The sequence below is a fragment of the Cotesia typhae genome, unplaced genomic scaffold (assembly GCF_013202065.1).
Source record: "Cotesia typhae breed Kobodo isofemale line unplaced genomic scaffold, CoteBio_Ctyphae contig_22, whole genome shotgun sequence".
Taxonomy (NCBI): domain Eukaryota; kingdom Metazoa; phylum Arthropoda; class Insecta; order Hymenoptera; family Braconidae; genus Cotesia; species Cotesia typhae.
The window spans coordinates 3,372,097-3,399,731 of NW_027423728.1; the positions used below are offsets into that span (position 1 = coordinate 3,372,097).

General features: G+C 28.4%; 1 protein-coding gene across 5 annotated transcripts in view; it reads left to right on the forward strand.

Moving 5' to 3' along the window:
- Window positions 1-27,635, forward strand: part of Efa6 (Exchange factor for Arf 6) — a 38,511-nt gene that overhangs the window by 3,215 nt on the left and 7,661 nt on the right. For 3 of the 5 annotated variants that reach the window (XM_074238515.1, XM_074238516.1, XM_074238519.1), the window contains 8 exons: window positions 15,782-15,848; window positions 19,677-19,730; window positions 22,427-22,799; window positions 23,454-24,831; window positions 25,608-25,840; window positions 26,601-26,794; window positions 26,907-27,099; window positions 27,239-27,408. In XM_074238515.1, the coding sequence (XP_074094616.1) occupies window positions 15,782-15,848; window positions 19,677-19,730; window positions 22,427-22,799; window positions 23,454-24,831; window positions 25,608-25,840; window positions 26,601-26,794; window positions 26,907-27,099; window positions 27,239-27,408 (2,662 nt within the window). Of the gene's footprint in view, window positions 1-12,685; window positions 12,813-15,781; window positions 15,849-19,676; window positions 19,731-22,426; window positions 22,800-23,453; window positions 24,832-25,607; window positions 25,841-26,600; window positions 26,795-26,906; window positions 27,100-27,238; window positions 27,409-27,635 lie in introns of those variants that run through there. The other 2 variants (XM_074238518.1, XM_074238517.1) reach the window with 2 other exon arrangements.

Below are 27,635 nucleotides of genomic sequence, written 5' to 3' on the forward strand. Positions count from 1 at the left end.
TAGAGGTAATTAATATTTTTAAAACGCTGATTCATTGATAAATTGCTAATTATTATGTCATGACAGCCAATAGATTAAATGATATATTATATTCATTTTAATCGTCATTAATAATTTTATTAAAAAAAAAAAAAAAAAAAAAATAACAATTGTAAAAATTTTACTATTATTATTTATTTTTTATTTTTTTGATTATTTCAGTGTTAAAAAATTTCATTGTAAAGAAATTTGTTCTAAGAATTGTTATCTATAATTATCTCGCGTGTTTTGGTAAAGTCTAGTGAGAAATATTTAAGTAGTTAATGACTGATTTTAATCAGGCATTTAACTTTAAAATTTAAAATTCAGTATAGGTAAAATAAATATAAAAAATTCCCATCACAATGTAGTAATAATGGGCTAAAAATATGATTTTATGCCGAGTACAGAGTTTAATAGAAGAGAGTATTAAAAGTTCGTACTACACGCAAAGATTATCTACCATTGATTCATTTGATCGTTTATAATAGTATTATCGCGGCGATTTACTTTATGATACTGAATGTTATATATTATTACGGTATATTTACAAATCGATCGGCTAATTCTAATGAGATTGAATAGAAGTGTGTAGTGAGATAATGATTTTACGGTATGCTTGTTATTTTTATCTATTTTTAAAATAATAATACTTAAAAATTTAATCTAATTGAGTCATATTAATTCTCAAGAAGTTTAATAAAATTATTTTAGTACTTGCATATTAATAATTGTCTAATATAATTAAAAAATTTTCCACATCAAAGTTATTATTATAATATAATTAAATTACAACCTACACAAGAGTAAAACTATTTTTCGTTCTGGTTATTTTCATGAGCTTTGTTCCAGTAAAGTCAGCTTACGGATTAAATGTTGTTTCTCGCATGGATTAAAAATTGAGAGTACCGCCGCATATTTTATTATTGTTACTACTCCTTTTTTTGCAGGCATACATGAAAACTTAAATGAGTTAACATTTCAAGAATTGTACTATTAAACAATAAAAAAAAATCTGGCTTTCATGTTTGGTAATTAAAACTAGATTGTTAATATTAAAAATGAAAAAAAAATATTTTATTTTCTGGCTTTTGTAGTTTTCAACAAAAGAGTTCAACTGAACCCCGGTTTCAATCAAATGAAATTGCTTCTTTTATTTTTATTATTCGTACAAATCTTGGTTATAAAAAATAAAGACTTGGAGACTCTTCAGAGCTAAGAAATAATTTACAAGACAGTAAAAAAAGTAGAAAAGATAGTTTTTGTCATTTTGTTGGCGCCGGTACCTTGTCATGCCACCAAATCGGGGAAATTATATTAAATTCTGTCTTATCAATGAAAAAGAATAATAAATATCTGAAATAATGCTTTGCATAAATAAAACTTTTCCGGAAAATTTTATCGAATATTAAACTTGGCGAGGAGTTAATTTAATTGTTGAGTTTGTAACTGGTACATATAATTATTTATATACATGTATTTAATTAAAGTTTTAAATAAAAGGGTCCTTAAAGTTGAAGGTGCAAAGTTTACTTCGCTTCAGTTATAAAGTTTTGTATTTTATTGTATGGAATGATTACTAAAAAATTGCACTTTATGATCTAGAAAATTAACTCAGTATCTTTTATTTAATATTTTTTTTTAGTTATTCATTGTTTTTATCTTGCCGTTCTGGAAAATAATTCACACTTGTTAAATTTCAAAGTAATTTGCAATCATAATTATGAATATAAAAATAGGTAAATTTAAAAAATGAAGTATACATCTGATACTTTATCATCCATTTCACTTTACACCCACATAAACTGTTTCACGATGTTTCCATTCACTAGACGGTAGAGTACCTTTCCGTTTCCGGGTGCCGGTAGAAAAGAGAAGGTATTTAGATATATACGTCTGTATCTGAATTATATATAAAATACAATATATAAAGTCTAGTCTGGAACGCAAAGTAAGGCGTCGTCGGTTTAGTTGGCAAATCTCTTTAAATGTAATATCGTCTGAAGAAGACTTTTAATGAAATTTCAAAGAATGTTTGTTTATAAATATTAAGATAACTTTTATCATTTTTAAAAATATATACGAAAATTTTTAAGTAAAATTTATTAACAAAATAATTTATATTATTAAGAGAATAACAAAAATTTTGTTTTCAGGATAGTCATATGATAAAATCGGTTTTTTTTTTTGTGGAATTTAGTGTCATTGCAAAGATCTTAATTTAAATTTGTGCCTTTTCAAGGTTTCATTTAAATCTCACCATTAGTCAATTTATCATGATAGGTATTTAGGCTGCATTCGAAAATTCTCTATCTCTAGATTCATAATTAAGAAATTATCTTTATCTTGTAAAATATTCGTATTTTCAAAGATATAAGCTCATCCCGATGTTACACTCATCAAGACCTTTCATTTGAGTACTCACATCAATTTTTCATATATTTATATATATTATATATATGTATATATGAAAAATATATCAAAATGCATGTTGGTACTCAAATGAAAGCTCTCGATGAGTGTAACATTAGGATGAGCTTATATCTTCAAAAACATCATTATTTAAAAAAGCTGAGTGCAATTTAACAAAAGTCATTATTGAATAAAGTAAAATTTTGTTTTTTTTTTTTTTTTTTTTTTTTTTTATTTAGTTCGTAAGTCACGGCAGTCACACAGTGACTGCAAGGTTACTAGTTTTTTTTTTTTTAAATTTATTTCTTTTATTTTTTTTTTTTTTTTTTTTTTTTTTTTTTCAAAAAAGAATATCTATTTGTTTTAAAAATAATTACTTACAATAAATAAATTTTTCTGCGAATTATTTTAGGCGAAAAAGAATCACAGAGATTTTAAACTGATTAGATTTATTCTTCACTAAAATAATAAAGATAAAAAATATTACCGGCAATTTTAAAAATATAATTTTTACGATTAATTAGCAATACTTAAGATAAAAATTAAAGTACATCGACCTTAACTTGGCGTGAATAAACATGCGTAAAGCACTAATGGCATTATGGATTTTAATTATTAAAATACAAAATATCCGAGAATAATTTTGATCACTAAGTCTAGCCCTTGGAAACTCGTATTAAATATTAGATATTAAATGGGCAAATAGTAGAGCGCTTATAGAGTTTGTTTATCCACACAGACAGATGATTTAAATGCGAGCTCGATACCAGTGTGTTTGCACTCTAATGCACAAGTGTGTAGCGTGTGCTGTATGTAGCAAATACTCGCGTGAATCACTTTTGCTTCTATTCGCAATATGTTACCTCGCATCTATATGTATGTAATACCGGTTAAGACCTCTGTAGCGCTGCAACGTGCAAGTGCAAGTATTACGATGTACCTGAGTAAAGATATGCTTCCTTTTTGCTGTACATAATGTTGCATTGCGCTTTATACAATATACTAGATATATTTATGTGTAGAGTTAAGTGTAGTGTTGGAGTTTTGTAAGGAAAACCGATAAATTTTAATACCACTAAATGTACAAGATATTTTGATAGTGTCACTGATAATTTGTTATCTTTATCTACATTTTGTTTTTATCAATTATCAATTACATACTTATATATTTACAAACTCTTTTAAAATTGATAAATCAATCAATATATTATCGAGTTTACATTTAGGTAAATATCTGGACAAAAAAAAAAAAAAAAAAAAACAGTGTTCAGTATTTTCGACGACAGAGTATTGGTTTATTGATAAGGAAAAAATAATGAAAGAATGAAAATTAATTACTTTGTCGGAGTTTCATTTTGAATAGCTAATTAATTAAAATTGGTCATTAAGATAAAGTTATAATTAAGACATTTTCCTGGTACTTGCTACTGAAATATTCAAGTTATAACTCGGGGTAATTAGTTTTGAGTTTGGTTAAATAATTATTTTGCCGTACCGTCTTGAGATATTAAACGAAACCAATATTATTCCTTAATTATCTTGAAACATTTCGTCAAATTTATATTTGGAATTTATAAATAGTCACTTTGAGAAATCTTAGGTATTAATCTATTTTAGAGTGATTATATTTTATAAATATTTGGATCCTAAAAGACAAGATCAGAGGGGTTTGACCTGCTAAACGTAACAAGGTGTCCGATGCAGGCGTCTCGTAAAGACGAGCTCAAACGAGTCATCATCTCTTGTTCTGAATCTCAGAAGGATCGAATTACATATTTTTTATTTTCGAATTTAAAACCTAGAATTCAGTTACTGCTTACGATAAAATATTTAATGTTTCGCCATCTAGCGGGCGCTTTGAGAACTAATGATTTATTTACTTGCCTGTAAAATAGTAGCTTACAAATTTATTATTATTTTTAATATTTATATATTTTTTAATAATAATTATTATTTTTTATTAATATTCTTATTTTTAAAGAAAAAAATTTTAATTAAATACTTAATCATTATCTAATTAGTATAAAAATAGCTATAACTCTTGAAATATTAATTTTATTAGGAAATTATAAGAGACCAAAGTTGTAGCTTGGGAAATTTCTTAAAAAAAATGTTCTTATACTATAGAGCTATCTTCAATATTCTAGGAGATATAGTTACTTAAAACTTAAGTAATTTAAAAAAGAGACAAAAGTTTTAGCTCAGAAAATTTCTTATAAAAAATGTTCTTATTTTATAGCGCTATTTTTAATTTTTTAAGAAACATGATAACTTAAGTGAAGATCATAACTTATAAAATATTGAGTTTAAATAAAAATAATGATAAAATAAAAAAATTAGCGCGTGACACAATAAATTAAAGTTGAAGCGAAAAAAAAGGTAAATAAAGAGGTTGCATTACTTATGTTACCTTGAGCAATGATTCTTGTACTTCACCCTCACTTATTTGATACATTTGCAGCAACTTCGAATCAATCTCGTAATTTGTTCACGTAACACTTTTTCATTTCACCTCACCGGTGATATAACAACGACAACATCATAAGTAACAGCATAATAATATAATAATAACAACAATTTAAACTAGAAATTACAATGTCTGATAGCAATAAATAAAAACAGATAACTCGTAATATTTTTATCAAGATTCCTTGTTAGGATTAAGCCGAGTCTTTTCCTTTTCAATAACTCCTTTTATTTTCTCGGATTATTTTCTCACAATCATTCCCAATTGTACTTTCATATTATTACTTAATAATATCACTTTATTTGTCATTTTATTCCGTACAAGCACACGAGACTATTTTTCTTTATTCCGAGTGTTATTTATAGTGCATGATTTTTTTTATACGGAACAATTTTCTGTTCAATTGGTCTAGATTTCCAACTACGATTTTTCTTCCAAGAATTTTGCTAGACTTGAGTGTAAGTACATATATATTTCTATATGCTCTGGGCTGAAATAACCTATTTGAGAAAGAAATAAGGTGAGAATTGAGGTCGGTAAACTTGTGAGAATGCTATTAAAGTAGACACGCTAGAAAAAAGTAAATAGGAAAAAAATATACGAGTAGACTTGCGATAAATGTTGGGCTTTTTTAAGAGTTGATATTTTTTCTTGAATATTTAATGACTTATCATTTCAATAAATTAATTTTTATTATTTTTAAAAAATTTTTTCAAAAAAAAATTTTAATATTATCTAACTATAGCGACCCGGTCCGCTTCGCTGAGCCTCAGTCAAAATGACTAAAGTTTTTGTTATAATTTTTTATTTTATTATAATGATCAATTAATTTTTAAGTTCGAACAATAAGTTCAATACAATAATAATTAAGTTAGAGCAATAACTAAAATTAATAAAATCATAAGTAATAAATTTTGCATTATTCATCGTCAAATAAAAGATTCCTACCAAATTTCAAGTCTGTACTAGAAGTTACAATGTGGAAATGGAAATTTAACATTCACACACCTACCCCCGCAATCGTTATTTAAGGTGGGCTGTTGTAAAATCCGCTTTTAGATCATTTCTGCATCGCATATAGAAGACTCCACCTAAATTTGTCGTCTGTAGGATCTACAATTTGGAAGTTAAAAATTTTGATTGTTAATATCCACCCCCGCAACCCCCTGTGGAGCGAGCTATCGTAAAATTCGTTCATAGATTATTTATATATCTCTTACGGAAGATTTCTACCAAATTTGGGAGCTATAGGAGCTATAGTTTACAAACGGGAATTATTCATTGTTAACGCCCCCTCAACCCCCTTTGAGGGAGGATTTTTTAAAAATTTTTTTACATACAAACCTTCTCCTAAAAATTCTGAAAACAACAAAAAAAAAATTTAGCTCAATCGGTCCAGCCATTCTCAAGTGATGCGTGGACATACATGCGGCATTTTATTTTTATTAAAAAAAAATTTTTTTTAATTATTTTTCTTTGTCATTCTATAAGACTTTTTTAACAATTGAAAATTTTTACACTTCTAAGTGAGTGAAAAAAAAAAATTGATACAAGCCATTTAAGACTTCTTACATAAAAAAATAATTAAAAAATTAATTTTTTTAATTTTAACTCCAACTATCCTGGAAATAATTTTAATAATAAATTTTTTTTTTTATCTCTATTATACAGAAATAATTTTTCTTTCCTATTTAATAAAGCATAATTTTCCAAGTAAAAATATAATATTCAAATGAAAAGAGAAAATCTAATCCACATGACTATTCTATTAAATAGTAGTAAAATTTTTTATATTAATTCATATTTTATCCATCTCAATAAAAAAGGTAAACAATACTATAAACTAAAAGCTCTCTATTTGTTTTACCGTTCAATAACAAATTTTTTATTTACATTTTAATACAAAAAGTAGCAATAACTCTTGTGACGTAGGAATGAACTACTGTCAAGAATATAAATAATTTAATAGTTTATAAATAAATGAATCTAATAAAAAAAAATTACAGTGTACTTTCTCGACAATTTGATCCCCAACAAAAACAAAGACCGGAATAAATAACTTGGAACTGAATATTCTGAATCATCCCCAACAAAGTTATACCATCTTTTATTCTATAAACCCTAAGAATAATGTAACAACACTAAACTTGCCTATTGTCGGTGAGTAAACTTTTTCCATGTGTGATAGCAAGGAAATAAATTTTGACAAGAGTCTTAATTTTTTTTTTATTTTATCCACTGAAATGAAGCACCGCAAATATTTTTCCAACAAATCGATTTTTTTAATCCGATTGGGAGCAATAGAAACTTTAGATTTATTCTAGTGATGGTATCAAGTAATGAAAGGCAATGAGTGTTTGAATTCGAACTGAAGGAAGGGAGTTTTTACAACAGTAATGTTAAGTATCTTCAAGAGAATAACACACTTGGGGAATAAAATTCGCGATAAATTTCTATTTAAACTTAAAATTTGAAATTTTACAACAAAATTATTTTTATAAATAAATTCAATTATGCAAAAGTTTATTTTTTATTCCTTGGATTACTAGCAACCTTGCAGTCACGACACAGAAAGAAAGAAAGTTAAAATTTCTTGAACGAAGTTAAATTTCTTTAAGCCAAGAAAATTTTTTCTTGCTCCAAAATAACTTCGGACTTCCTTATAATTTTCTTGGTTCAAGAAATTTTTTTTTCTGGGTATGTCACCGCCATGACTTGTGAATTATAATAAAATAAAATTTTGCTTTACTAAAAAACGACTTTTGTTAAATTGCACGGTACTTTCTTAACTATTGACGTTTTTAAAGATAGAAGCTCATTCCGATGTTACACTCATTAAGAGCTTTCATTTGAGTACCCACATGAATTTTTGATATATTTTTCATATATACGTATATACAATATATATTTTTAAAATATAAGTTCATTCCGATGTTACACTTATCAGGAGCTTTCATTTAAGTACCCACATGAATTTTTGATATATTTCATATATTTGTAATATATTATATATATATGTATATATGAAAAATATATAAAACATGCATGTGGGTACTCAAATGAAAGCTCTTGATGAGTGTAACTTAGGGATGAGCTTATATCTTTAAAAATGTCAATAGTTCACAAGATACAAGGTCATTTCTTAATTATGTATCAAGAGACAGAGAATTTTCGAATGCAGCCTAAATATTTATCATAATAAATTGACTATCGGTGAGAATGATATGAAGTCTTGAAAAGGCATAAATTCAAGTCAAGACCTTTGCAATGACACTAAATTTCACTAAAAAACCCGATTTTATCAAATGAATATCCTGGACACATAATTTTCCTTATTCTCTTAATAATGTAGATTTCTGTAAAAGACAAAAGGAACAACGTTGAGATTTCGCGTCGGTTAAATTCTAGATACGTCTCAGTTGAATGGTGACATTTTCTTTAAAAAAATAAATTAACTTCCTGCAAAAACGTGCTTTAAAACTAAAAGTGTGATTAAAAATTATTTTTACAAGCAAAATGTCGAGCTTCAATTTGAATATTTTTAGAAAATGCGGCTAATGTATGAAAAAAAAAAGTTATTCTAAAGCGTACCTGAGAAGAGCATCTGGGTCTAATGTCTGTCAAAGTGCCGGTGATGGTCTCTTGTAACCCAGAGGCAGGAGACAGGTCTTAGGATGTAACTGCAAGTTATACCCGGCGTTTTATCGAGCCGGTGCACTTTTTCGGGTCAAAAGTTCAGTGACGCGATGGAGACACTAGTTAATAATATTGTCGGCATGTATTTTTTGAAAGAAAAAAATTTCTAAAGCTAAAAGACTTGATTTAAATGATCATTTTTGAAATAAAATTTAAATGGCCAGTAATTCAGTTTTTTTTGTGGCTTATTCTTCTATTTAACCAATTTAATAGTGTTCCATGTGCATAATAGGTGGTTGGTGCTGCAACCTCATGAATATGCATGACGAATAGAAATGAGGAAGCACCTTGTGTCCAGCTAATTCGTGGCACTTAGTCACAGCCAGCTCCACATAACCAGCCCTAAATCAAATTTCTTATTTTATATGTATAAGAGAAGGAAAATATTTATTATTCTCCAAAAATTTAATTAAACTGGATAAAGCACAAAGAACGAAAGTTTAAAGCAAGATTAACCGTCCTTCAATGGACTATAGACATGTTGTGATCCGAAATATCAAGGATCGATTTATCGATTAAATATTTCATAGAGGACTAATAATCTAATAAAGTCAAAGGTACAAAGAGATGAAGGATGAGGAGAAAAAAATAAGGACGTTTTTTTAAAAGGCATTGAAAAGGCTTCCGCAACTTTAAAAACATTATTTAGCTGACCTAAATATCCTTTTACTGGGATTCATTCTATTATACTTTATTTTATTCTTTTTATTGGCACAGAGTCACTCGAAACTGGAGCAATCTTTCCAGGATAAGGAACATTAACATTAAACATTTACACTCAGAATAAATGAGATGTATTTATGAATTTTAATGCTAAAGTTTTTTAAAATATTATTTTTTCGATAACTTTGTTCAGATTAGACAAGATTTTATTATTCTTTTGACTAGTCATTTGGCAAATAACAAAAAATTGTTAAAAAAATATTTAAAGAATAACTCTGGGGATTTAAATCAATAGTAAGAGGGTAGAAAGATAATATTTTATTTAAAAGAACAAGGGTTTCACCCTTACTGATTGTTTGTGTTCTATTTATAACTCTAACTATAAAAAATATTATTAGGTTGATAAATAATTACTCGATTCATTACTTAAAGAGAGCGCTCATTAATTTATATATAAATTGATTAAATATATTTGGGACGGAGCCTTAAATAATTAATTTTTATTAATCGATCTCTGACCATGAATCTTTCTATATTCTCGATTAATTATCCCTGAAAATTAGTAATAAATGAAAAAAAGAAATAATTTTTTCAATTGACACACGCTGGGATTCGATTCCGGGTTCTTCTGCGTAGTAGATTTGCAATCATTGCGCTCGGCCGCTTCCCCGCTTGCGACATGCGAGAATCGGAAATTTTGAGAACGCAAATCGAAAAATCTCGTGCTTTGGGCAATTATTAAAGGGTTGTCGAGCCTCGGAATCAAATTTACCGAGTTCGGTTGATGATTGATAATAAATAGAATTCTTGGGGCTCTAAATAAACTTCGATAGGCGGTATCTAATAGGCAAATGTGCGTGACATAAAGTGTATTATAATAAGGGAGTGACGCCCTAAGCATTCGTGTGGTGTGTCTTTGACAAAGTGTTAAATGTAAAGGGAATTGCGTGATGTGTGTTCTTTCAACCCGTATAGTATATAGTATATGATACTTAACTACGCACACCATTATTAGATGGCACGTGGTCATGTCGCTGCCAATGTCAATGAGCCAATGACTCATGTACGATGTCTCGCGCTGTAGTACTTATTTTTTCATTATCCACGTCTTTATTATCACACACTTTTTTCACTCAACTCGTTAAATTTATTGGCATTTCAGCATTGACCCTTGAGTTCTGACTCATGAGTTTCTTTTACGTAAAATTAAATTCTAGACATTGAAAATTCTATTCCTAGCTTTTAGAAGTTTTATTAAGAAATCGATGAGTTTGTATGAATTTTTTAACTCTTTATAAATAAATTTATTTTTAGATGCAAGCTATTTTGACACTGAAATTGATAAAAACTTGAAAAATAAACTAGGTTTAAAAAATTATTTTTTAAAAATTGAATTTGTAATTTTTTAAATAAATTATTTTTGCTACTAGCAACCTTGCAATCATTATATGACTGCCGTGACTTGTTAACAATAAATAAATAAAATTTTGCTTTGTCAAATAATTACTTTTGTTAAATTGCACTGTACTTTCTCAACTATTGATGTTTTTAAAGATATAAACTCATCCTGATGTTACACTTATCAAGAGCTTTCATTTAAGTACGCACATGCATTTTCATATATACATATATATATAATATATATAAATATATGAAAAATTGATGTGGGTACTCAAATGAAAGCTCTTGATGAGTGTAACATCAGGATGAGCTTATATCTTTAAAAATGTCAATAGTTCACAAGATACAAGGTCATTTCTCCATTATGTATCTAGAGATAGAGCATTTTTGAATGCAGCCTGAAAACTTATCATAATAAATTTATTATCGGTGAGAATGATATGAAACCTTGAAAAGGCACAAATTAAAATCAAGATCTTTGCAATGATACTAAATTTCACTAAAAAAAAAAACCGATTTTATCATATGACTATCCTGCACTGAAAAAAAAATTAACTTGATTCGAGAGAAAAATTCTTGAATCAAGAAAATAATTTTGAAGAGGGTAATTGTCTTGAATCAAAACAAAAAATTCTTGAATCAAGTAAAATTTCCTTAAATCAAGAATTTTTTTTACTCAAATCAAGAAGATTAAATTCTTCAAAATTATATATTTGATTCAAGAACATTTTTTTTTTCTGTGTGGACACAAAATTTTTCTCATTCTTTCAATAACATAGATAATTATTTCTTAAAAAAATTTTTTCAATTAAAGTTTCATAAGTGATTGCACAGTAAAAAATTTTGCGTCAAAGAAATTTTTGTTAAAAATTAAAAGCAAATTTTTCCAACCCGAAATTTTTCACTATGCATTTTAAAACTTTTGGGAAATATTTTTGACGTTTAAATCTTAATTATAGATTCTACAAGAACTTTCATCCTCGCTATAAAGTATAATTATTATTATCGTTACATAATTACCAGCGAAAATACGATATAGTATAATATAATAGGAAGTAGTTTATATTATGATAGAGTATAGCAAATACAGTAGACAGCACTTGACATAGAATATCGAGTAAGGAAGTCGATAGTTAACGATAGCAATTTGCGTTACGCAAAAGAGAATTGGTGTCTGGTTACATGGCCCTGGTTTCCCCTCAGTATTACACCATACTTGACATTCTTTTCTTTTCTCCGACATAATACAACATTATCTTAACAGCACATCACCCGCCAATAGTTTGATATTTCGAAAAAGCCCTTAATTTTGTTGATTTGATCCGCTCGGCTTTTAGAGCCCCGACAGCTTTTTTGATTTTACTCACTCGAAAGTATAATTTTTAATACAAGAAAGCTTTCAATTTTGAATATAAATGTGGCTTAGTGTTTTTATTTATTTTGCCTTTTGACTAAAAGCACATTTAGTAGAGCTTTTAGGATTTCTTAAAGCACTGACCTATTAAACGTCAAGCCTTTTAAGTATTTATAATTTAATTCATTTTATTTTATATGAATAATTCTATTTAGAAAAATTGTTAAGCACGAAAAAATATTTCTATGCAATTTGTAAGTAACAATTTTTCTAATTATAATTTTATATGAATAAAAAAATTAAAACCCAGACGTGGTTTCGATCGTGGGACTTTTTATTATCTGCCAGCCATTTAATTTCGCGAGAATAATGAGCGTAATTTTTAATTACAATCTTGCGGAATGGAAGAAAAATTTCTATTTAATTTAATAGTAGAAAAATATTTAATTAAATAACTTATTTACTCGAACAATGTCAATGTTAGGTGGCTATAAATAATATTGGCAAGTGAGTATAGAAAGAGAAAGAAAAATAACTAAGAGAAAAAGCTGATGAAAAACATTGAGGACACGTCAGTACTAGTAACTTGGTAATTCAATAAACATTATTATACGACGCAATTTATTTATATGCAGATCTATTGCATTATATCATAAATATTTTTTTACTATTTAATTTTTTTAATTGTTCACCCGTGTGTATATTATGTCTTTTTTTCCTTCATTATGTAAAAGTTGTTGCTGCGATAATTCGTCTAAAAATGATAAATTTAATTATGTTGAGTATGTACCACTTTCTGAGGTAAATTTTTTATTGTAAATAATAAATAATTAAATTATTCTTACATTCTTAATAAAATTAATTATTGGCATGACTAATAAAAAAAAAATTTAGCATACGAAACAAAATAAATTTTACTGGCAAAAATAAAATATCCACGTAAGCATTTGATTTGTAATAAGCTTTTATTAAAAAAAAATTTACAATCAAAGCAATTTGATGGATCAATTGATTTAAGGATTGAACATAACATCAAAACGGTGGATTGTCCTATTAAAGGCATACACAACATCTTGCTTATACATTATATGCAATAGCTTATTACGGGTCACGGGTCGTAATCACGCGTGGCATATTGTCACTGGGCGTGACGACTCAATTTTGCGGCTCGGTGACCACATACACATCCAACTATATACTCTTCCGTGTAACCAAATGTTTTATCCAGTTTTTATTTGACAACACAAACTTCCTGGCGCTTATGATACATTTAACCTAATTTATTGATACTCTAATTCGCTGTATTGTCTACACAGCATGCTTCCGTTTACTTAATCAACTTCTCAGTTGTGACCAATTGATTCTCTTTTTTCAAAAATTCACTTTTTCAACTTCCTTGAAATGAAATGATCTCAGTTTGTTTACTTTGGGTCATAGCGACTTAAAATGGTCTCAATATTTCGTTTCTGATAAAAGGGTCTAAGATTTGATAGAACTGGTCTCGATTCGCGATTCTGATCTCAGCGTCACAGGTGGTAGAATTTTTTCTCTTACTTGATTGAATGAAAACAAATCGATTTGACCTCTCATATAATAGACCAATTAATTTTTGTTAGCAATTAACTTCCTCTACCTTTTACTGTCCTTTAACTAGAATTTTTTTCTACTTGTCCAAGGTTAAAGCTCTGTTCTATTCTTTCTTCAATTAAATCATGTGTGTTTTATATCCTGTCTTAAATTAAAACAAAAATTCACGGAAAAATTTAATTTGTTACTAGGATTTATTAGAGTTGTAAATATCAGTCATCCTAATAGTGTACAAAAAAAAAGGTTCACTTGAGACAAGAAAATATTTTTCTTCCTAATTATTTTCTTGAACGAAAAATTTTTTTTTGACACAAGAAATTTCATTTAATAAATACGTTTTTTGATCCAAGAAAATTTATTTAAGTCAAGAAAGACTTCTTGTTTTGAGAAAATTTAGCCTCTTGCTCCAAAAAATTTTTTTCTTGATAGAATTAAATTTTCTTGCCTTGAGAAAATTTCTCTTTTGCTCCAAAAAATTAAATATCTCTTTAGTGAATTTTCATTAATATTTTATTGACTAAAATGTCAAATTGGAAAATCAAATAATATTGAATCATTTTTTTTCATTCAATATGTAAAATTTCACGCTAAAATAGTATAAAATGGGTATTAAATATTCAAGAGAAAAATTTTCTCAAGGTGAGAAAATTTTTTTCTCAGTTGAAGTAAGTGGCGCTACTTCCCTAAGGTATCTAAAAATCTTGATCGAATATAAAAATTTATTGTATCAAGTATTTATGATAATTTGAATTAAGAAAAAATTACTTCCTCCTAGAATAGAATTTCAAGAAAAATTCTTACTTCGGCCAACACAACTTCGGTCTTCCTTCAGGCACCCGAAAATTTTCTTGAGCCAAAAATTTTGTTCTCCAGTCAAGAAATTTTTCTTTCTGTGTGTGAAACTGTAAAAATTATATTTCTGAGACATATACCAACTATTAAAGTTTCACTTAAAACCTTTTTTAGTTTTTAATAGTAAAAGGTTTGAACCTTTAAATTTCTTTTTCACATTTAATATCTCAAACTGTAATTTTTCGTATAAACTATTTAGATTTCGATAGCTGCACGCAAAAAAGAAAAATGTAACAATTATATTGTAAATAGTAATAAGCGTTGTTTCATATAAAAAACTAGAAAAATTGCAGTTAGAAATAATATTTTTGCAAATTCAAACTTTGAATGTTAATTTTCAATGTAATATTTACATTTTACAATATTTAAATCTTAGAAAATCTGTAATAATTACAATCTAAAACTGTAATTTTTCCAGTTTTCTCTATGAAGCGCTACGTTACCTTATATTATGTTATTTTTTCTTTCTTATTTTTCTGGGTGAACTTGGAGTTTGAGAATTACAGTTTCGTCTGTTATAATTGACAGTGTATTTATTATCAACGATAATGAGTAGCTTACACTATGTCTTATTCTTTCAATTAAGAATTTATTTTGATAACACGAAAAAATACCAATAAATTAAAATTTTAAAAGTTTCAAGTCTTAACTATTAATTTTTCAATAAATAACTTGAAAAAAAATAAGTAACTTCCAGTTTAAATTTTCATGCAACTAAAAATACATTTGAATTTGTAAAATTAGGTATTTTCAATTGTAATTACATTATTATAAAATATATAGTGTCTATTATTACAGTGTCAAGTGAATTAGTCGCATTTATTTTACGAGGGACCTGTTTTTACTCTAAAAACTAATTTTTCCACTTCTCTTTTCTCCGCATTGCAAGTCTAGAGTTTGTAGTTAATTTTTCTCGCAAATACTTGGCTAAACTCTCTCACTCTTGGTCTTATTCAGCAAATTTATCATTCAACTCTCTGTACACTAATCCTATAGTTCCTCTTGCATCTTGCTAATGGACACGGATGTATAACTAGAACATAACACTTTAACGGAGAGAGATAAAGAGAGCAGACTAATGTAATATAATGTCTGTACCTGTCACATTGTGCGCTTATTACCGGTACGGGGATCAGACAATAACAAGTTGAGTCGAGATCCTTTTTTATACGTGAGTTATACTCCGTGTAGGATGACAACAAAATAATAAAATAAAATAGGATAAAAAATAAAAGAAATTAAGATGTGGGTTAAGTGATAAGCCAAATGAAAATATATTTTAAGGCGAGAGATAAATCTTGTTAAATTATTTATTTTATTTTTTGTTCCAGGTCGAGGCAGGAGATGTCATTCTCAGGGTAAACGACGTTGATGTTAACCGATTTAGTACCAAAGAAGGTGAGTTTCATTATTTTCAAGCTCTCATCACATTTTTATAAGAATTTTTTTGGAGTTTTTTAGTTTTTTTACGTTGAAAAAAAAATTAAATTTGATTCAAAAGAAAAATTCTTGAACTGAAAAATATTTTAAGACTTTTTGTTTTAATTCAAAACAATAAAACTCTTCAAAATTATTTTCTAAGATCAAATTTATTTTTTTTTAAATTGCTTGCATGCAAAATCAATTGTTCATTGACCGCAGGGACGTTTTTAATTTTTGGGAATTAAAAGTTCTTTGACGCTTTAATAGAGCGCTTCTTAAAAGTAATTAAAGTGATTAAACTTGTAAGTGACTGATACTTGCAATGAATCCGAGTTTAAAAGTTTTTTTTAAAGAAGAAAGAGTAATAACAATTAATTGTTATTTGAGTGTTTGAATAAAAATTATTTGAAATTCGCCTACAGTTCAGCGGTGCTGTTGTTAATTACTTTCCAGTAAAATTAAATATGACCGGTCTCTTTCAGAATTATGGTAATTTAACATATTGCTGCACAAAGAGTTCGTGTGTGCTATCAGAAAAGTTAAATCACTTTTCGGTTGAAAGATAATAGCGATTTAACTTTTTAAAACTGTCATTTTCGTTATATTCGCGCTTATGTAAAAATTTTTATATCTTTTTTAATTTATCTGTCATGTGATACTTCAATAAATTTTTTAAAGATCAACAAAAAGTCAGATGAGATTTGTAAAGCATTTTGACAATTATATTTTTAGGTAATTATTTACAAGTGGGGTCATAACATTTTAATTTTTATTTTTTTAAACAAAATTTATTTTTGAAAATTTTGATTTATTTTTTTTGAAAAACACAAAAAATGAAAAATTAAAAAAAAAGTTGATTATCACAATTTTAACAAATTTTCAAAAAAATTTATAAATTTTTTAGAAAATTGTGATATTCAACTTTTTTTTAAATTATTCGTTTTTTTATGTACTTTTTCATAAAACAATATACTAAAAACATCAAAAAAAAAAAAAAAAAAAAATATAAAATAGAAATTTTATCCAAAAACTTGAGAGCTAAAATTTTTTCCAACTTTTGAAGGCGAAAAAGGCATCGAAATTTTTTTTTCTTTCATGATATTTTTTATCGTAAATCCGTAAAAACAAGCAGAATAAAAAAATTGTTAATTTTTTATCTAGATATGACCAAAAATAGGGTAGATCCCACTTGTAAATAATTACACCTATTTTTAAATATTTTTTATAAAATTTGTTTAATTAAATTGTTCAATTAAAATAATAATAATCAAGCGATGATATTTATATTTAAACTCAAGTAACGATTATCTGAAAATCCATACGCGATATGCAGTATTAAATTTTAATTCCAACTGTCGTGTTCATATGAGCGTGTTAAAATTAATGAAAAACGTGCTTTTAATCTTGAAGCTGAGTTACCGCGTAATCGGAACCTTTTTTTCATTAATTAAAATAAATTTTCAATTTTATATTTTAATTGGTAGCCAACTTGTCAGGATTTTGTCATTCTTTTTTATAAGGTCACCCGGAGATCAAATTTTTTCATTCGAGTCAGGGAAGATCTTTATAAATCTTGGGAATTCTGGAAATTTTTATTACCCAGACACTTGCTATGAATTTAAAACTATTACTGTAAATAATTCCAGCAAGTTCATGTTCCATCACACCTCGAAAATCATTTAAATAAATAAATTATTTATCTTCCGACTTAAATTCTTTGAAGCTCATAATATTAACAATATCAGTTTATATTTTTCCTAAGGTGTTCAATGTTACCTGATAGTTCAAATCTCATCCTTTTATTTTTTTATGTCCTTCTTTATGTCTCAATAAAAATTACCGTAAATAAAATAATCATAATAATAGTTTTATCTAAACACAATATTTTAGTTGTGATCTTTATTTAAGAGGGAAAAAAAAGGTGTTTTTCGGGAATTTTTTTGACAGGGAAAAAGAATTTTGGGGATCGGATTTTTTTTATTTTATTAAGGGTACATTAAATATTATTACCATAAATTTTTATTGAAAAATATTTAATTATTACAAAGTTATTAACAATCTCGCAGAGCACTGGAGAAAATTTCCCCCTCCATGATCGGATCGATAACTCAAAAACTGATCATCTGAAAATAAAAACCCAAATTACTTTTTAATCAATGAGAATGTAGTTATCGTTGCACGTACGGAATTTTGAAAATTTTAATTTTTTTAAAAATGGCGACTAATTGAAAATTTTCTCATTATTTTTACTGATTTTTTTTTGTTTTAACGCGGCTAAAAAAAATCTTTAAAATCAAAATTTTCAAAATTCCGTAGGTGCAATAATATCTACATCTTTACTGATTAAAAAACAATTTGGGTTTTTATTTTCAAATGACCCGTTTTTGAGTTATCGATCCGATCATGAAGGGGGAAATTTTTTTTAGCGCTCCACGAGATTGTTAATAACTTTGTAATAATTCAATGTTTTTGAATAAAAATGTAGGGTAATTATCTTTAATGTACCCTTAATAAAATAAAAAAAATTCGATCCTCAAATTCCTTTATTTTCCCTGTCAAAAAAATTCCCGAAAAACACCTTTTTTTTCGACCGTCACAGTGGTGTTCCCCCTTAAGTGATTATAACTCCTAAAATATTAAAGATAGCTCTATGGCACAAAAACATTTTTGATAGTAAATTTCCTAAGCTACAATTTTTATCTCTTATAATTTTTCCCAAAAATTAATATTTCAAGAGTTATAGTAATTTTTAGAGTCACCATATAATAATTTTTCATTTTTCACTCAGTGAGCACTACTGAAGCTACTATATCTCCTAAAATATTAAAGATAGCTCTATAGTATAAAAACATTTATTGTAGGAAATTTCTTAAGCTACAATTTTGATCTCTTATAATTTTTTCCTAAAATCAATATTTCAGGAGTTATAGCCATTTATAGAGTGACTAGATAACAAATTTACTAGATAAGCATTTAATTAAAAAATGTTCTTTTAAAATAACAACAATAATAATAATAATAATAATAATAATAATAATAATAATAATAATAATAATAATAATAATAATAATAATAATAATAATAATAATAATAATAATAATAATAATAATAATAATAATAATAATGTGTAAAAGTAAATCTTGTAAGCTTGCGCAACACATCGACCTTTCCTGACCTAACGCACTCGAGTCAGAACCTCGCGACCCGTAGCCCACGATCCGCGAAGTTTCATTGACTTGGTGGGCTCGCAAGAACTCGAACGTATCTAGTCTCTTGAGCCAGTGTAGCCGCGACTACATCTATCAGCGAGCATCATCCCATCGTATCCTCTGCTCTTGATTCCTCTGCTTTCCATCTGAACTTGGTAAATAAAAGTTAAGTTATTCCTTTGCTGGTCTAGGCTGTACCAGTGAGTTGTGAGTAGTGATACGAGGAAAAACCGCGAGACCGCGAATACCGCCGAGACTAGATACGTTATGTTACCGCACCGGCTATAGGCTACATTCTACCAACAAACTATTTATTATTGTTATTATTATTATTATCAGTAGAGCAGACAGAGCACGAGTATCAAGTGTAGAGTGTACAGTGCTGTACTTAAAGTATTAAAACCAAGAGAGTGTAAAGCGAGACAGAAAAAAGATAACGAGAATCAACTCAGAGAAATCTACGTCGTGTCGTGCGTTTGCATCCACACCCAGTCGTTCGCTTCTCCTGACAGCACCGTCATACATGTCTCATCCTCTTTATTTTTAATCATATTTATTTATTTAGTCATTAATTATGTGTTGTTATTGATTACAGTGCTCAAATGTCTTCGATTATCCTCCGATCCAGTTACCCTCAAACTAAAAAGGGGTGAGTTATTTATTTAGTTTTTATTAAGAAATTATTTTTAATTATTACTCACATTTTTATCAATTTATTTTAATTGATAATTAAATCTAATAATTTTATTTTATTATTTTATTATTTAATTAAATATTGAAAAAATTATTGAAATTTCTTCACTAACATTTTTTAATGAAGAATATAAATAATAGTTTATTTTTTTATGCAATAGCAATAAAGATTTACCTAAAAATTTCTTAAATTTATTTTTTAAAAGATGAAAAATTAAACTTCAGTTTATAGTTTGTCTAATTTATATATAAATCTATAGATTTTAATGAATAAATTATTTTGAAAATTTTTATTAAATTTATTTAACTAATTGAGATTTTAGTTTTATAGTTTAAATTTTTTATAAGATATTCTAAATAAAATTCTTTATATTTCTTCGTCGAAAATTTTTTAAATATTTTTTCATTAAAGAATATAAACAATATTTAATTTTAAAATTTAATGGCAATAAATATTTACTTAAAATTTAATTAAATTTTGTTTTTAAAAAGAAATAAGAAGAAAAATCAGTGGATAGTAGTTTGTCTAATTTATAGAATTTAATTAATAAATTTTAATAATTAAATTAATTTGAAAATTTTTATTAAATTTATCTAACCATTTGAGATTTTAGTTTTATAAAACATTATAATTTAATTTTTTTATAAGATATTCGAAAATTCTTTATATTTCTTCACTAAAATTTTTTAAATATTTTTTTTATTAAAGAATATAAACAAAATTTAATTTTAAAATTTAATGTCAATAAATATTTACGTAAAATTTAATTAATTTTTTTTTAAACAAATAAGAAAAATCAGTTGATAGTTTGTCTAATTTATAAATTTTAATAATTAAATAAATTAAAAATTTTATAAATTTACTCAAAAAATCATTAAATTTTTTTTTATAAAAAAGTAAAAGAATAAAAATAAAATTCTAATTCAAAGTTAAACAAAATGAAGTACAAGTCTGTCGAATTTATCCAGTGTAATTGATTCTAAATCAAGTTTTTTGTAATCCTCCCCAGTGTATGTATATAAAACGATAGCGTAACAATGTATCTTCTTCACAAAACTAGATACCATCAGACCATTTGCCTTCTACTCGACTGGTTTTTATTTGACACTTTTATTTGACCTGTAATTCAACAGTATGAGTAGTACATAGTACATAATGTATGTAAGCGAGTATTTACACTCGACAATCGGAATAGTAGATAATGCTGTATTGTCATTGTCATATTATCATAGAATATTGTGTCTATAGTAATGTATTGGTACTGGTACTGGTGTAACGCAACTGACACATTTGCCCTGGTTACCCAAACTTAGCAAGTTAACATTACATTTGTATTTGTACACACGATCTATGTATAAAGTTGCTTTCAAACATTTCTTCTATTGGGTGGGGCGCCAAAACTCCTTATATGGACGGCAATTTCATATATTGATCTTTATAATACAATAGTAGAACGATAAAAATTTACAGACCGTAAAATAAATATTTCTTTATAAAACTTTGTTTTATTATTTCTTTAAAAGTAGAAAAAATTTTTTTTATTCTAATTTAGAACAAATAAATTTATTTCTTCAGTAATTTTAAATTTAGAGTTCAAGGGTTAAAAAAATAAAAAAATTAAAAGCACTAGAGGACTCTGTAAATAAAAACTGAAAGTAAAAACTGTTTTAAAAGCTCTGGGTCTGGTTGACACTGAGAATTTATTTGAATTTTATCAGCAGATAGGGGAATCTGTTGTAGGCTTTCATTCAGAATAATGATAAGGCTGGCTGTTCTATTGAAATATACACGTTTGAAGAGACACGTGGGTTGAGATAACTTTACGTAGACGGCTTGATATCGCTGTATTGAGTTTTAGCTTTTACCAACAGTAAAAACTGACTTAAGTACTGAAAATTCCTCTCATTCTTCTCAATTTAGCTCGGCAAGTGATTCATGCATTGCACAGATTTTTTGTTATTATTAATGCAGTTAATCGATATACTAATGAGTAATGAGAGATATATTTAGAGTTTTTCTTCTTAAAATGACTAATGTTCATTTCTTCTTGAATAACAATAAATTTATCAGAATTTTTTAATAAAAATAATAAATAATTTTTTTTTTTTTTTTTTTTTTTTTTATTTCAATTAATGTAAAAGTGATTTTTTTATTACTCTTGAAAATATTGAAATTACTCTTAAATATTTTATAGGTCACTGATTTTATATTATGAGAAGCATCAGATTTATGGTCGGTACTTTTTACTGGAGGAGTTTTTAAAAAATGTCAAGCGCCGTCATGTTTTATAAGTGATTGATTCTATTATTTTGAAATAATAAAATTCAAACCGTTAACTGACACCTGTGGTAGCAGACACTGATAAAAAAAAATCTTTATTCATTTTTGATAAATCTGTTAGATATAAATCCTCAGTAATTTTATTCTCTTCGATTTATCTATTCAAATAATAATTATTTTTTATTAAAAAAAATTCGCCGATATAATTTTATATTTTATTATTAATTTATTTATTTATTTATCAAGTGTAATTGATACAAATATATATTTAGAATGAAATAATAAATATTTTGATTTGATGTAAGCTTTAATATAAGCACAAGTAGGTCACATACTTAAAGAGTCATTCTAACCAGATAATTAACTTGCAGATCCAGCAATAAAGTCGCACGTGAAGCGTCTGCTGTCGTCAGGCCAGGGTATTTGCGAGGCGGAGCTGTCGACGAACAGTTGTGGAAAAAACTCTCATAACAGTACCGGCTCTAACTCTAACGCTGTAAACTGCGAGGACAAGTCCACCAAAAAAACTAACCTGATCTTCGACAATTTATCAGACAACTCATTGCCATCGGTGGAGAGTGTTAATCAGTATGCTAAGCGAACCAATGGCTCCTATAGCGACGCCTCGGGCTCGTCTGAGTTTGAGGCGCTTCTTCCGCCAGCCGACAGCTTCAAAGAAGAGGAGCGTGCCCAGTGGGAGCCTTTGTCTGGTGAGAAATTCGCTAAGCAGAAAAACACACCAAGGTAATTAATTATTTTATTATTGTACTGATAATAAAAATTATTTGATTAAAGATAGAAAAATCTTGAACCAAAATTTAGATATATTTTTTATCAGTCAATTTTATAAACTAATTTATATTATTAAGTCACATGATAAAATCGATTTTTTTAGTGAAATTTAGTGTCATTGCAAAGGTCTTGACTTGAATTTGTGCCTTTTTTTTTCATATCATTCTCACCGATAGTCAATTTATTATGATAAATATTTAGGCTGCATTCGAAAATTTTCTATCTCTTGATACATAATTAAGAAATGACCTTGTATCTTGTGAACTATTGACATTTTTTAATATATAAGCTCATCCTAATGTCACACTCATCAAGACTTTTCATTTGAGTACCCACATCAGTTTTTCATATATATATATGTATATATGAAAAATATATCAAAAATGCATATGGGTACTCAAATGAAAGCTCTTGATGAGTGTAGCATAGGGATAAGCTTATATCTTTGAAAACGTCAATAGTTAAGAAAATACAGTGCAATTTAACAAAAATCGTTATTTAATAAAGCAAAATTTGATTTATTTATAGTTCACAATGCACGGCAGTCATATAGTCACTGCAAGGTTGCTAGTTTAATTAAATTAATCTGTAATATTTAAATTTCAGGTTCGAAGCATACATGATGACCGGGGATTTGATGCTTAATTTATCGCGCACACAACAGAGCTCAGGACTACTGCCAAAGTACCAAAAGAAAGTTGACTCGTTGAGGTACAATAACCACTACATCCACCGGTATCACCACCACAACCACCATCACAACAACCACCATCATCATCACCACCATCACAACTCGGTGCCTACCAGTCCGAACGAGATGATGGGCCACAACCGAAACTACAACAAAAACCCCCCTTCAAACCCGACAGGCGTCGGGATGAACACCGGTGGCTCGAATTCCGCCAACACCTCCCCAGTTGGTCTGATAAAACGCGATGTGGCCGGAACTCAGCACACCCACTGCATGGTCGACAAATCGGCGATTTCCAGCTTCGGATACTCCAGCGGGTTCGTCAGAACGTCGCGCTCCGAGGACCACCTGCAGTTCCAAAAGGACCCGTCGATGAGCGCGGTGGACATTGACATCGACGATGATGTGACTTCCAGTTTGAACACTCTGCTGGACACCAGGCCAGACAGCGGACAAGGAGTGTCCAGCGAGCGCATCGTCTGGACCTACAACGCTCCAGTGAGCTCGCCCTCGGCGTCAGAGCGCACGTCATGCTGCCAAAACGGGAGCTCTCAGTCCTCCTCGTCGTCGACGGGCAGCAATTCCTCCTCTACTGAAGACACCAGTCCCCAGCGGTCTCTGTCTCCAGCTTCTCCGACCTCGGTGTCATCCTCCGTGATGTCCTCTAACTCCGGGTCTCGCAGATTTCCGCTGCCGAGTGGCACCACCTGCACCAACAGTGTCAATCCGAATTGTTTGGGTGGAACCGGTAACGCTGGAACGATATCCTCGGGACAATTGATTAATAGCGTGCCGATGATGATGATGACCGACTCGAGCAACGTCAATAATTGCTCAAATATCTCCGGCGGTGGAAACGGCAGCGGGGGTGGAGCTGGCGGAGGAGGATATCACCCAACAAACGGGGATCTAAGTCAATCGGAAGCTATCAGTAATATGTCCAGCCCTGATTACAATGACGAAGAGACAATGGATATACTTAGTGCGCGGGATATTATGATGGTGAGTGATCCGAGTGACAGTGACTCGACGATCCTCGCCAGTGAACCGCCCCAAAGGCGGCTTAAAACCGGCTACAGCCAAGAGACTAGTGATCATCGTATAGTGATACAAGTTAAGGGCCCTGAAAAGGACTCTAATCCTAGGAATAATAATAATCATAGTAATAGTAATAATAGTAACAGCAATCCTGGAGGAAGCCCGAGACAAAACCGCCGGAGAGGCTCCGGGGGAAACAATGACCGCCCACTTTCCAGCGTGAGTTCTACAAACGCTGAATTTCCTGGTTACCAGGTATTTTCCTCCTCTCCTTTGTCCTCACGAACCTTTTGTTCTAATCCTAATAATTTTCTGTTCATTGTTATAATCCTCTACTGGTTCTAGGTCAAAATATGCCTTGCTTAATCTCTAAATAAATAGATTTTGGTAAAAGCTTTTAAACTTTACAATTGTTTTGATAAACAAAGCTTTAAGTTGGTAAATAACTTGTTAATAATTTACATTGATTACTACTCGATACCTGGAATTATTTATGACTCTAAACCAGACATTCTGCTGGTCTCCGGTCACTGATACAAAGAATTTCACTACCTCGTTGGTACTTTACTTGTAATAGTAAGGAACAGAGTATTTATTGATGCACTTGGGAAATTATCTCATGTATTTTAAGGTAAATTCATTCAATACCAATGCAGAAAATAATTTATAAGCTAAACAAGTAACTATGTTGCTTTGTGGGTATATAAAATATGTTAAATTACAAATTTGAGATTATTGTTTAGGATTTATTGACCTAGATCTTTTTTTTTTTTTTGCTTACTATCGAGGCTTTATGAAGAGATTTTTCAATGAAACTATTTTAATTTTATACAATAAGATTAATGAAATGTAATTGAAAGATTTAAAATTAGTTGTCCTTGGAATAAATGATTAGCCTGTAATTTTATGATCAAATAGATTGAAGTTTGCTCTGTATTTATAAGACTTTGAGTTGAAACTTTAATTAGTAAATCTCTTGAAGTTTGCTCTTTTATAAATTTGCGATTAAAAAGACTATTTATATTTATCAGGAATTGAAAGATAATGAAGACGGGGACGCCGTTAATTATTTGTACGAAGAACAAAAACAAAGTGGTCAATCTCCACCGCAGTCAGCTGACGAGGAAAGTGATATTGAGAGCCTTCATAGTTTCCATTATAGTCCTAAAGCTGTTGATCTACCGTCAGCTGTTAGACTGGCTAAGAGATTATACTCGCTTGATGGATTCAAAAAGTCTGATGTTTCGAGACATCTCAGCAAAAAGTATTTATTTGATAATTATATTATTATTATTATTTAAAGAGAGATAGTTGTTGTTTTCAGCCTAGATACACCCGATCCAGTTCTTGAAGAAAGCTTAATTTTTATTAGGGCTAGTTTTTTAATCCAAGATAAAATTTTATTCATTATTAAAGTATATCTATATACTTCATGTTTATAGATATACTGACAATAATAATTTTATCCTGGATAAAATTTTATCTCAGATTGAAAAACTGGCCCTTATTATTCTATCACCACAATATTTTTTCGGTATAAGATCTCATACCATCAGAAAAAAATCTCAGGTTAAAATACAACAATTAAAATTTTGTTAAAAAATGATGTCATTTAATTTAGCAGATATTTATTAATTTTTAGAATTTTTTAACAAATAAATTATGGCAAAAATAAATTAGAAAAAAAATTGACATTTAGAAATTTAAAAAAATTATAAATGCAATTTTTTACTCAGCGTAACTTTTTTCGGTAAACGAAAAAATAATTGTTGTATTTTAACCTGAGATTTTTTTATGATGGGATGAAATCTCATACCGAAAAAATTAAATATTTTTCAAGAATTGGATCGGGTATCTAGGCTGAAAACAACAACTATTTCTCTTTATTAACTAAAAAGACCGATCTTCGAGTCATATATTGAACATATTATTATTATTATTATTATTTTAATTATGAAATGGAATAATTATTTATTTTTTAATGTTAAAATATAATTGAAATTGAAAATACGTTTCATTTGCAGCAACGACTTCTCCAGAGCTGTTGCTGAAGAGTACCTGAGGTACTTTAATTTTGAAAGAGACACGCTGGACGTGGCGCTCAGAAAGTTTCTCGCGCAATTCTCATTAACAGGGGAAACTCAGGAAAGAGAACGAGTACTTGTACATTTTTCAAAGAGATATATCGACTGTAATCCTGGCTCTTTTAATTCCCAAGGTGACTTTTATAATATTGTAATAATTAATGCGTACACTATTCATTATTTTTTAATGGTCATTTTAATTATTATCAAGATATAAAACTAAATATTTAAACATTTATTTTTTAGACGCCGTTCACACTCTTACGTGTGCGATAATGCTGCTCAATACAGATTTACATGGTCAAAACTTGGGTAGAAAAATGTCATGCTCTCAGTTCATAGAGAATCTCTCAGAGCTCAATGACGGTGATAACTTTCCCCGAGAGGTGCTTAAACAGCTTTATACTGCGATTAAATCGTATCCACTTGAATGGGCTTTGTAAGTACTCTTGATTGCACAATATTTAATTTATAAATAACCATTCATTACTTTGTTATTATTATAATTAAAATTAAAATTATAATTATAATTAAAAAATATATTCTATTTTCTTTAATAATTTTTTTTTATTAATTAGGGATGATGATGGTGACGAATTAGCATCTCAAATAGTTCAATTAGGCGATGGACCTGCGACATCAGCTTCTGGAAATCCATTCCTAGATGTGCCAAATGTTTCTGGTGCCACGGAATTTAAAAAAGGATATGTTATGCGTAAATGTTGCTACGACGCTAATGGAAAGAAAAGTAATTATTTATTGAATTTTATACAGAAAGCTATTAGCGTTTTACTTGAAATAAACTTTGAAATTATTCATTTCTTTAGCAATAAAAAATAATAGCCCCTGAAAAAAAAATTGCGTTCGATCCAAAGTACTCAGTTATTTAATATATTTTTTTTTACTATTCTTGGAAATCGTTTATTAATAATGTTGAAATGCTTGAAATGTATAAATTAAGGATAAAGTAATGAT